This window comes from Bicyclus anynana, chromosome 11, assembly GCF_947172395.1.
Source record: "Bicyclus anynana chromosome 11, ilBicAnyn1.1, whole genome shotgun sequence".
Lineage (NCBI taxonomy): Eukaryota > Metazoa > Arthropoda > Insecta > Lepidoptera > Nymphalidae > Bicyclus > Bicyclus anynana.
In genome coordinates this window covers 14060100-14072853 of record NC_069093.1, presented here as the reverse complement: position 1 = coordinate 14072853, position 12754 = coordinate 14060100, and the positions used below count along the sequence as shown (strand labels likewise).

Below are 12754 nucleotides of genomic sequence, written 5' to 3'. Positions count from 1 at the left end.
TTTGATCAGGCAGAGATACTCCTAACATACCTCCTAACATGGGTCATAAATTGTTCCTAATTTCTTGTAAATAATAAAATATTTACATTTTAAAACTCATGAATTGAACCGACATAGCTCTGTGCATAATAATTACTAAAACTGGTTAGAAAATGCGTATAAATGAGGTAGTAGCTAAGTAATTGACATCCTAAACTATTTTGAATTGAAGAACATACCTGCAGACATCTTCTCGGCAACCTCTTTCTGGCAAATATCCAGCAATTTCATGCAAACGAGATTCCGCTTCGCGCGACAGCCTCCGTAGATGTGAACCTAAAGCTTCCGCTGTTTTAACTAGAAAAAAAAAATCAATTGCTTATCAATCATATTAAAATAATCAATACTTCATCGGCTTAGCACCGCCTTCATACTGATCAGTAGGTAGAATATAATAATATTATGATGTTATTTTTTGCTTTTTAGTTTAAGTGGGTAGGTACCTTTTTAGGTTTTGAAGTCCGTTGTATTTTTTTTATAAAACATCAAGATGTCATTAAGTATATCAAGCATTGTTACTGAACGTTGACATCTATAAACTATAAGATTGACATTTTTACAGTGGAATTCATAGACGTTGCAGGGGCACCCCCAGGGGACCATTCACCCGCTGAGTGTCGAATTCTCAAACGCATACAATTTAAATTCGACACTCAGCGGGTTAACGAACGGGCCACAACGGCTATGAATTCCACTGTTAGAATGGTAACCTAATGAAGTGGGGGTGAGATTCCAAGGATTTTGTGGGACTTAGTTTACCCACTAAAACACCCATATTGAATAACCTGAGTACATTTGGAAGGATTATAACAGAAGACATACAAACGACAATCATACGGAGAAGAAGTTAGAAAGGTCTAGAGCCCCCCAGGGTTTGTAAACCTTTTAGATATACACGTGAAATCTGATAAATAATGTAGATAAATAACATTGTCTGAGTACAAGACATAAGATAAGACTATCACTATCTATCTATCACTTTTGAAAATCAAAAATAAGATTCGGGATTCGGGGATAGCCTATGATAATATCAATAAAAACGTGATAAAAACGGCTGTTTTGCAAACCCATGATGACACATTGTTTTTTTTAATCTTTTTGACAAAATGAATCACAATATTAGATTATGAACTTTAGAAAGATAAATATGATTGATGTAGGTACGTAAAAAAAATCTTTGAAAATTATAACATTTAGGTACTTTCGACAACAGTGGTATGCTCGGTGGATTTACAAGATGGCTGGACCGATTGAGGTTTTCTTAATTGGTCCAGGTCTGGCTAGTTGGAGGCTTCGGCCGTGGCTAGTTACCACCCTACCGACAAAGGCGTACCGCTAAGCGATTTAGCGTTTTGGAACGATGTGTAAAAACCGAAAGGGTTGTGGATTTTCATCCTCCTCCTAACGAGTTAGTTCGCTTCCATTTTAGATTGCATCATCACTTACCATCACGTGAGATTGTAGTCAAGGGCTAACTTGTAAAGAATAAAAAAAAAGTAACTTTCACATAAGGTCACTTTTTCGTACGAAAGAAACAAAATTTTCTTTCGTACGAAAATGATGTGATGATTCATCACAATATTATACCCTTTCCATATAGGGAGGCCTTATTATGTGCCCTTAAAACAGGCTGATTGATAATAAATTATACTAGTAGTATAGTATCTGATCGACAGAAATTAAGACGAGTCACGTCCTTGATAATGAATCCGATAATTTTTCAATCAGAAGATTGATCGAACAATTCTCATCTGAGCACAATCGTCATTTGTTATGATTGCTATCTAGAAAGTTTTAGCTAGTCAACATTTACTTCGTTAATTAATAGTATTTTTATATATTACTTCATTGATCCCCAACTTTTCAGTTATGTGCATTTTAAGAAATTAAATATCACGTGTCTCAAACGGTGAAGGAAAAACATCGTAATGAAACGTGCATACCTGAGAATTTTCTTAATTCTTTACGTGTGTGAAGTCTGCCAATCCGCACTGGGACTGCGTGGTGGACTATTGACCTAACCCCTCTCATTCTGAGTAATTTGAATTTGGGTTCATAATGAAGTAAAGAGTGCCTGTATGTAGGTACTGAGATTTTCTTTATGTTTTAAATTTTCAGATAAGTGCATTTTACTACGTGTGTAAAGTTTGCTACTCCGCATTGGGCCAGCGTGGTGGACTATTAGCCTAACCCCTCTCATTCTGAGAGGAGACTTGTGCTCAACACCGAATGTGTGAGCCGAATTGATGATGAGATTTTCTTGGAAGAAAAACCCAATGTTTTCATGTTCAAAGCCCATTTCTTTCACATACATCTCTTATTTTGATTCTATTACTAAATTACTTATCCGAGACTAGATTGTCTCAACAATAAGACTCAGTAGGTATTAAGAGACTTCCTACTCAATTATTTAGAAGGTATCTTTTTGCTTTGACGACGGAACGTTCACCGTTAGTTTATTCTGCGCTCCGATCCAATTTGTTCAAAAAGTTTCGATTTTATATTCATAGTTTCGCTACTCGTTGGAATAACTGATTGTGAATTAGTCACGGTCTTGTATTCAAGTTATATTTCAACTTTTTACGATTTCATTTTTTTGAATCAGTTTTAAAATGGCATTTTTGAATTTGCAAGATTTATGATGACTAGCCAACTATTTACAAGGTGTCTAAATATGTAAAGTTTTTATGGTAATGTCTAATATTATAAAGCTGAAGAGTTTGTTTGTTTGATTGAACGCGTTAATCTCAGGAACTGCTAGTCCGATTTGAAAAATTCTACCATTGTTAGATAGCCCATTTATCGAGGAAGGCTATAGGCTATATATTATCCCCGTATTCCTACGGAAATGGGAACCACGCGGGTGAAACCGCGCGGCTTCAGCTAGTCCTTACACTCGACCTGTGTAGAATTATTTTACGTTGTAACGGTGTGAATGAATTTCATGTAAGAGTTTCGGGTAGTAAGTCAGTAGAGAGCCGTGATAGCCCAGTGGATATGACCTCTGCCTCAGATACTGGAGAGCGTAGTTCGAATCCGGTCCGGGGCATGCACCTCCAACTTTACAGATAAGTGCATTTTAAGAAATTAAATATCACTTGTCTCAAACGGTGAAGGAAAAACATCGCGAGGAAACCTGCATACCAGAGAATTTTCTCTGAGGGGTGAATGAGACGGGTTAGGCCAATAGTGCGCCATGCTGGCCTAATGCCTATTGGCAGACTTCACACACGCAGAGAATTAGGAAAAATCTTTGGAATGCAGGTTTTCTCACGATGTTATTCCTTCACTGTTTGAGAGACGTGATATTTAATTTCTATTTCTGGACTGGATTCGAACCCACACTCTCCGGAATCACAGGCTCGAGGTTCATTGGGCTATCACGGCTCAAAATATGGTTAAGTAAGTTAAATTACAAAGTTGAGATATTGTATGATCAGTAAAAAGATTAATTCCATAACGTGGCATCAAGGAAGGTATAAACGTAAAGTTTTAATCCACAAGGTTTTAGGACCGAACATAAACTGTTAATATTTATCTCGAAACTTTTCGCTTGAGTGTTCGTTTAAACCTACACCGACTAATCCAACTAAGTAGATAAGTATTTATGTATATTTTGGAGTGTAATCGTAAAATTAAAAAAAAAAAATTCAACAGTATATACTTCTGTCGGTCGGTCGGTCATACTTCTGAGAGTTGCATAATTTTTGCGGACGTGTACAGAACTCTGGCCATCTAATACTTTTTAGGGTTCCGTACGTCTGAATTAAAATGAACACAGCTCTTAAGATTCGTGTGTCCGTCTGTCTTTCTGTCACAGTAAATTTTCTCTAATTCTGATTTCATACGTATTGATTCTCATGGCCCACACAACAAGCTAGTCCGCTTTCATCCTAGATCGCATTATCACTTACAATCAGGTGAGAATTTTAAAAATTCTTGAATTACATTATATTTCGTATTTTTTTCATGATTTAAGAACAAATTTTTATAACTATAACTCTAAAAATGAAGAAATTTCAACCCTTATTTCACCCCCTTCTATTTTTATTTTAGGATTAAAAGATACCCTATCTTTTGCTCCAAGGTCTCATTTACCATTATACCAAAATTTATCTTGATCGGTTCAGCCGTTCAGCCGTGAAATGGTGACAGACAGACAGACAGACTCACTTTCGCATTTATAATATTAGTAGATATAAGATAGGTAACTTACATTGTGTTCCTTCCTTAGCACCAAACTCCATAAGCATTCTGGCGAGCTGCCGGTTGCAAGCCAACACCGCCACGTCCAACGGTGACAATCCATCAGGGTTAAGGCTGGAACAGAAAACAGTAACCATGTTTCATTATTTATTTCGATATTACTAAATTTATGAATGCTATAGCTCTGTAGTGTTTTCGCACCTACACCAGTAAATTTATTTTTTATTTATTTTTTATTTTACTTTGTATTCATGTATAAGTTTTAAGTTAAGACACGTCACGTAGACACACACGTCCGTGAACTCACAAGGTTTCACCTAAAACCCGCGCCACAGCTCGCTGTGGCATTGTGCTGAGGTGGATACCTGTTTTGTCCACGACCAGATATTTGTATGTTCTGTTTGTTTATTTTATTTTATTTTATTACTCGTGTGTGGACAAATAAAGATATATTCTATTCTATTCTATTCTAAATCAATTTTGATGAACTTTTGCCACCAGAACCATTAAATTAATTAAACGTTAATTAATCATTATCAACCAATATTCAGCTCACTGCTGAGCTTGAGTTTTCTCTCAGAATGAGGTTAGGCCAAGTAGTCCACCACGCAGGCCCAATGCGTATTGGCAGACTTCACACACGCAAATAATAAAAAAAATTCTCTGGTATGTAGGTTTCCTCACGACGTTTTTTCTTCACGGAGCGATTGATGCGCGACGCAAATTTTATGACGTGAGCGCCAAAACCATTTTTACCTAATTGCAAGTAAATTAAACAACATAACGAAAAACAAAATGGCCATGTTCAAGATATATACCTAATTTTCTATACATAAACTATCGAGAAAAGTTTTACTAATTGTGTATTTTGTATAGTCATAACGAAGCTAACACTTTGAAATATCATTTACCTAAATATCAGGCTCCTAACTTTTCCAGAATCTGAGATCCAGAACTATTTCTAACCACCAAATTACATATGCACAATCTTAAAATGCCACACAACTGAAAAGTTAGAGGTGTATACCCCGTACCGGATTCTTAGCTACACCCTCCGGAATCGGTGGCAAAGGTCATATCCACTGGGCTATCACAACTTAAAAATATCACTCACCAGACCTGTGTCAATTTACAAAATATAAAATACTAGCTGAAGCCGCGCGTTTTCACCCGTGTGGTTCCCGTTTCCGTAGGAATACGGGGATAATATATAGCCTATAGCCTTCCTCGATAAATGGGCTATCTAACACTGAAAAAATTTTTCAAATCGGACCAGTAGTTCCTGAGATTAGCGCGTTCAATCTAACAAACAAACAAACAAACAAACTCTTCATCTTTATAATATTACTTAGTATAGATTGACAAAGCCATGAATCCAATCCCAAAGCGAGAAGCTTCGATTCGATTATTGTTATAGAGGAAAGCATTCTCGTAACCGAGAACGGTTGTTGAAAAATTGAGGTAAGTACCTATTAACGTCGACATCTGTGGACTCCAAGATGTTCCTCGCCTTGTCGATGTAGCCATGCTCTACCGCCGCAAATAATGCTGAAACAAAATAGCATTTATTTTAAAAAGTTGAACGTCTTTGTCTACCCTCTTAACTGTAGTTTTCTAAACGAGAAGACTAACTATAATTGGTAATAATACTAAATTCAAACCTAAAGTAATTAAAGTAAAGGAAAATTAAAAAAAAACAAAAATTAAAAAAAAAAAACAAAAAATACCCTGCAAGTGTATGTTAACTTGTGCTATTTTGTCTTGGTGCGCGCGCGCGTCCTTCTGCTGGCGGCGCGTCGCCTTGTCGAGGTGCGGGGGGAGGGGGGCGCACGCGCTGAGCGACGGCAGCTCCCCGCCGCAGCCGTCGAGCAGCGCGCCGTACTGCAGCTCTATGCGGGTAGGCGGACAAATAAATAAACAAACAAACAAAAACTAAAATTACAAAAAAAATATTAATGAAAAAAACAATTATATAAAAATCAAATAGTATCGATATAAAATCAAATTCAAAATTCGTTTTTTATAGCACGATTATTAATTCCAGTCAGTAAAATGACAGGTGCAACTGTCACTGAAAACCTATATGAAATCAAATTCAAAATTCGTTTATTTCAAGTAGGTATACCTAGTACGATTGTTAATTTCCAGTCGGTAAAATGACAAGTGCAACTGTCACTGAAATGTTATTTTACTGACTGGAATTAATAATAATGTACTAAGACTAATCGTATGTACGATTATAAATTTTATTCCAGTCAGTAAAATGACATTTCAGTGACAGTCGCACTTGTCTTTTTACTGACTGGAATTATTAATAGTAACAGGCAGTTTACATCTTGAAACGTCAGGTTTTGTTTCGGTGAAACTAAAGGCGAAAACTTTAAGTCAAAGATACAAGGGTACAAACGCAGGCTTTGTCTGATAAGAGTCCAAAATAATCTCAGATAATGCTTTCTTTTTGTTATCACAATTTCGCAATATTATCTAAAACTAAGTAATTCCTGGTATAATGTAAACATGGCCCTCATATGAAAGCTTAGACACACGGGCGATGGAGCGATTATGCTTGGTGTATCTCTGCTTTATTAAATCAAAAATAAGGAGATCCGCAGAGAATCAAAGTTACTGAGGTAGCTCAACGAGTCGCAAGGCTGTAGCAATCACAAGGGCGGCATGTGGTTCGAAGCGCGGTTGGGGTTGGAGTTCTAAGGTGCTGGAATGGCAACCCCACATCAGAAAGCACAGTGTTGGTCGATGTCAAGGATAACCGATGCCATAAATGTTAATTGTAAGTCCTTACAATGATTGCAAGTTGAACGTCCATCAATTGATGATGATGAATGACAAGCTCAGGTTTAACTTGTTTACGAGTTCTTAAGGACTTCATATTAAACCATTCTGAGAGGAGACTCGAGCTCAGCAATAATAATAATAATATGGGTTGATAATAATAATGATGATGAAACTTCATTAAGTTCGGAAGGCAGATCCAAGTACACAATCAATAGAAAAACCTAAATTATCTACTCGATTTCAATTACAAGTCCCTGTTAATAAAGTGATAAATGATAATACACTTTCACCCTATAAGATGTAGATAGTAGCCAATTAAATTTAACAATCCAACTAAAAGCTACGTCTATTATTGTAGGCAGTAAAACATTTGTTCAACGGTGCCATTATCAGAATAGCAAAGGGCACTTCAATAAATTGAACTCCAAACTTCAAGTTTAACGGCCATTCACTCAGATTTAACAGATCGAATAAATTACACGCCCCGGAGAGTCTCGTCAGTCAGGGAATGACCGAATGAATGAGTGATCATTCTCTTATTCGTTCAACCGTTCGATAACTCTTTCATATGAGGTAGATCTATCGAACGATTTAATCTATTCATGACTTTAATAAACAAATATGTATGTACGTTATATTTTTCAACGACTTATATATTCAACGAATATAGTTGCATAGTCGTAGTTCTCAAATTCCTAGGTTCTATTCCCAGCTTCCAAGTTTTGGCCGTGGCTAGTTACTACCCTGCTAATACATAAATACGTACCGCCAAGCGATTTGGCGTTCCGGTATGATACCGCATAAAAAGGTCGGAGTACATCTGGTTCCAATCAAGCGCTAACTTGTCAAAGAATTTAAAAAAAATCTACGAAATTTATGAAAATAATACAAATCTCGTTTTACAAAAAAAGGTGTGTGTCAGCTCCGACGCACGAATGGAGTTCACTCTTTCATCGACTGTCTAGATAGTATACACTATGTACGTCTCAATACCACTACTGAAAAGTAAAAGGTGCGCAACCGAGGAGCAGCAGGCCGCGGTGTGCTGTTGCTCCTCGGCAGTGAACGGTGAAAGGTATGCACAAAAATCGTAACGCTGTCATTCGTTCATCCAATTTTAACTGCCCATATTTTTTTCATACCAGGGGCTATATATGAAAAATTTATTCTTATGGAGTAAACTTAGTAAGTAACTAGCGGTTTAGTTCCTCTTTCCTTATACGCACTGCAAAGATGTGGAATGCTCTCCCAGCTTCAGTTTTCCCCACCACCTACAATATGGGTATTTTCAAGTCAAGAGTGAATAGGCATCTTCTAGGCAAGCGCGTTCCACCATAGGCTGCATCATCCCTTACCATCAGGCATGATTGCAGCTAAGCGCTTGCTTATTCAAAATAAAAAAAAAAAAAAAATCTTCAAAAAAGGCGTGGTTCCGACTCACACTTGTCCGATATTTTTCATTTGATAATCATTATGTCAACTTTTGGGTAATGCACTCGTTTTGTCCCGTATAAGTCTTAGAACTCAAAGCTAAATACAATGTTAATTTATCCCGACAGAAATAATTTATGCATGAGATTTTTGAACGGGTCACGTTGTACGACATTACACGCCCGATTCTGTAATAACTTCCATTAGACCAACTGACCCGTGTAATAGACTAGATAAGATCAATCCACACTCGACGTAGGTTTGAACGAATTCAAAGTTCGCAATCACTGACATGGATTTATTTACGATATGACGTAGGATAATCAGAAATCTGATCATTGCAAGATATTTAAACGGTTGTTATGTTCTAAATAAGGCAGACTTTCATTCATTTCAGTTTTCAAGTGCAAAAAAATTCATTAATTTATCGAAGATGCGTCGGGATTACATTGTGCAAGAACTTGCCAAAGGCATAATATTATTCCGTTTATTTTGTCCAAAAAAAACAGAAAAAATACACATGACGCTCTTCCATAACGAGTTGGTGGGGTTAGGTTGAAATTTTTGATTTCTCACCTCATAATCAGCAGTAACCATTGAGTGATATCATCATCATTATATTTACCTTCATCATTCATTCGTACAATCTATATTCGACTCACTGTTGAGCTCGAATCTCATCTATGAATGAGAGGGGTTAGGCCAATAGTCCGCCACGCTGGCCCAATGCGGATTGGCTTCACAAAAGCAAATAATTAAGAAAATTCTCAGGTATGCAGGTTTCCTCACGATGTTTTTCCTTCACCGTTTGAGACACGTGATATTTCATTTCTTAAAATGCACACAACTATCTCTACCTTATCCCACCTAAACGGGCCGGAAAATGTGTAAATAGCTTCTATCATTCGTCAATTTATCATCTACTTTACACACACTCCAACCATCTCTTCTCCTCCTCCTTCCTGTGTTCTTTCAAGCATTAGAACACAATCTATACTAATATCATAAAGTTGAAGAGTTTGTTTGGTTGTTTGATTGAACGCGCTAATCTCCGGAACTACTGGTCCGATTTGAAAAATTCTTTCAGTGTTAGATAGCCCATTTATCGAGGAAGGCTATAGGCTATATGTTATCCCCATATTTCTACGGGAAAGGGAATCACGCGGGTGAAACCGAGCGGCGTCAGCTAGTCTATTGATATACGGAACCATAAAAGTAACTTTGAAGTACGTACGTACATCATGCAGTCTACATAATGCCACGTTGTTGTAGAGCTCCTTGGCCTCGATACGGAGTCGTCTCACGTTTAGTTCTGCTGAAGTTAACGCGGATCATGTTTAGCTGAACCAACTGACTGTGACGATGGAGGTCAACTGATTGTATGTTAATAAACTCAAAATTGTGTTTTTTTTGGTCATTAAACAGCAGCAGCATTAATTATTAAACAGCTGACCCAGTAGACTTTACCACCTAAAACTGCTGAAGTGAAAATTCCCATGTTTTTTTTATTCTTTACAAGTTAGCCCTTGATTACAATTTTACCTGACGGTAAGTGATGATGCCATCTAAGATGGAAGCGGGCTGACTTGTTAGGAGGAGGGAAAATCCATACTCCTTTGATGATGTTCCAATTACCATGAATGTAGAATTTTGCTGAAATTACTTAAGTGGCAATTTCCATTTTCCAATTGTGTTTTTGGCAGTTATTTGTTAGCCTTATTTTTTCCCCAAAACACCTATGTCATAGTGCATACAGGAAAAAATGAAAATCGGAAAAAATGAGCTGTTACTTGATTTTAGAGGATCAAATGGATAGCATAGATAGATAGATAGATAGCATGATACATTTTACTAACAGACGTATTCCTGCCACAGACCAATATGGTACATTAATTATAGATCGTATACCTATAGAATACCTTTAAAGAAAAAAAAAATAATAAACAACTCGTCCTCGTTCATTATCATCGTGTGCCATTAACGAGCCGAAGTTTCGCAGTCTACATGCGAAAAGCTCTAAAAGTATCTATTTTTTGCCACTTTCTTTAATTTCGGTATAGTCCAGTACATAATAATTATATGTATGTATATCCAAAATCTATATGTAATATAGTAGTAAGTAATAGGATAATACACTGACGCATTCAAACATTTAGTTTCATAGACACACAACAGTCCAAAATTATGTGTCGGCGAATGTAAAAGCGTTTATACAATTCAATGATTGATGACTGTCAATACACATGAGCGCCGAATTGCTGTTTAAAGCCCTTTCACACTTGCACTAGAGTTAGGCATATTTTGGCATTGCTATATTTTGCACAGCGGAAACGCCACTGCAAAGCCATGCGGTAAGTAGTCGAATGCTGCTTCAAGCTTGTTCTTAGACCATTAATAACAGGACTTGGCTCGTTAACCGTTACCCCTCCTGGCAAAGATCAAAAATCTATGATCTAACGCGTTGCTACAGAATCGATGTTTCATTGTTGTACTCGTTTTCGTCGTGTAAAGAGCTCCCTAAAAATGCCGGTTTGTGTAGTTAAATGGCATAAAAAACGGCCAAAAACTTGTAGTTTAGTAAAAGATGCGAGTCAAATTTATAGTTGTGTGTAGTGTATGGACACAGAATATACTTAATGGTGTTAAATGTTTTCGATGTGTGAGTTTACCTCGTCCCCCTCAAAAAACGTCAGACTTTTTTGTTGGTGAATTTGGGTGCGAACCAAGTCCAGTTATTAATGGTCTGAGAGCTTGTTACACAGCGCCGATTGTAATACGCTGCCGCCTAAGCAAATAAGCATCCCGCTACATTGATCTCGTATGGTACTTTCGACTCAAAACGCATACCCAGAAGTTATCTATATCCAAAGATCAAGGGGTTATCAAAGCTAGTCTATGTATACTATTTATTATATTTATCACAAATCCCTCGGATTTGTCTGGGATGAAATGTAGTGTTAATTCAGAGTAAAATGTATTTCCATTGCAAATTTCAGCCAAATCGGTTCAGTAGTTGCGGCGTTAAAGAGTAGCAAACATCCATACAAACTTTCGCGTTTATAATATTAGTAAGAATTTCGCGTTTATAATCCACGTATTCCCACAGAAACAGGAACTACGGCGGTGAAACCGCGTAGTGCCTGCTAGTCATTTAAATGCGTACCTACTTTTTGATACCTATTTTTTTATGATAACAGACAAATGTTTTTTTTTTCATGTAAAAGTTTTTTATATGAAGATCAATGCTTTCCTGTGATGATTGCAATCTAAAACGCAATCTCTACAAAAATCGCCTAATTTTTTGCATAAAATCCGACAATTCCAGTACTCTAACTTTGATACCTCATAGTCACTTCAAATATAATAAGGGCTGAGTAGGTACTTATCAATTATCATTAAATTTAACTAGGGGGTAAATGTATTATGTAAAATGGAATAGCATAACCTTTATTTCAATAACAAAGGCGATTGGTCAAATTGAAAATGAAACTACAAGGGAGGACCTATTGTGAACTTTACAATTTTTCGAAAACTCTAAAGGGTATTTTATCTAAAGGGGGTGAAATGGGCGGAAAACCTATTCATTTGACCTAAAAAGAGTTTAAAACAACTATGCTAAATCGAATATTTAACGTGGTTTTTGTCTTTTTAAATAACCCTCAAACGGGTGTAAAATGGATACGCTTAAGTTTTTTCAAGTGTTTTCAAAACCCTCCAATGTTGTATCAGATAATAGGGTTACGGAGTCGAGGGTAAAATCTACTACTATTGAGCGATATATTTTAATGATTGCATTTCTTGATTCATATTTTTATTGTCAATTTAATTTTAATTTTTGATTTTAATTCTGTGATATTTAAAGTTAAAACCTACCTACGTACCTACTTTACCTACTTATGATTTTTTAATTAATTAATTATTACTTTGCGTTATTAACTTATAACTTATCCCTTTACGACTGATTAGAGGGATTTAAAGATCACGATAGACTTTAACGCTACCTTAAAGATTACGTGACTTTAACTAAGATTATGATTAGGCTTAGAGCGCGATCCCTTAGAATAACAACAATAAGTTAAGGTTTAATTATAATTACCAATTAGTGACATTTGTAGGCTAGATTTTTAGTGAGTACCAAATTACTTAGTACTTTATGACAGAGAAGAAAAACTTCAAAAATCAAAAAATCGAATGTTTACGAGCTCTACTACTACTAACTACACGTTAGATATTTACAACAAACATGATCATGAACAAACATGATCAACCCATTTTCGCCTCACTG

At 36.4% G+C, this 12754-nt stretch overlaps 1 protein-coding gene across 6 annotated transcripts in view; it reads right to left on the bottom strand.

The window, feature by feature from the left end:
* LOC112046488 (uncharacterized) overlaps positions 1–12754 on the bottom strand; it is a 166069-nt gene that overhangs the window by 13043 nt on the left and 140272 nt on the right. For 4 of the 6 annotated variants that reach the window (XM_052884309.1, XM_052884306.1, XM_052884305.1 and 1 more), the window contains 4 exons: positions 5973–6134; positions 5715–5793; positions 4256–4359; positions 219–336 (listed from right to left, as the gene is read on the bottom strand). In XM_052884309.1, the coding sequence (XP_052740269.1) occupies positions 219–336; positions 4256–4359; positions 5715–5793; positions 5973–6134 (463 nt within the window). The remainder of the gene's footprint in view (positions 1–218; positions 337–4255; positions 4360–5714; positions 5794–5972; positions 6135–12754) is intronic. The other 2 variants (XM_052884308.1, XM_052884307.1) reach the window with 1 other exon arrangement.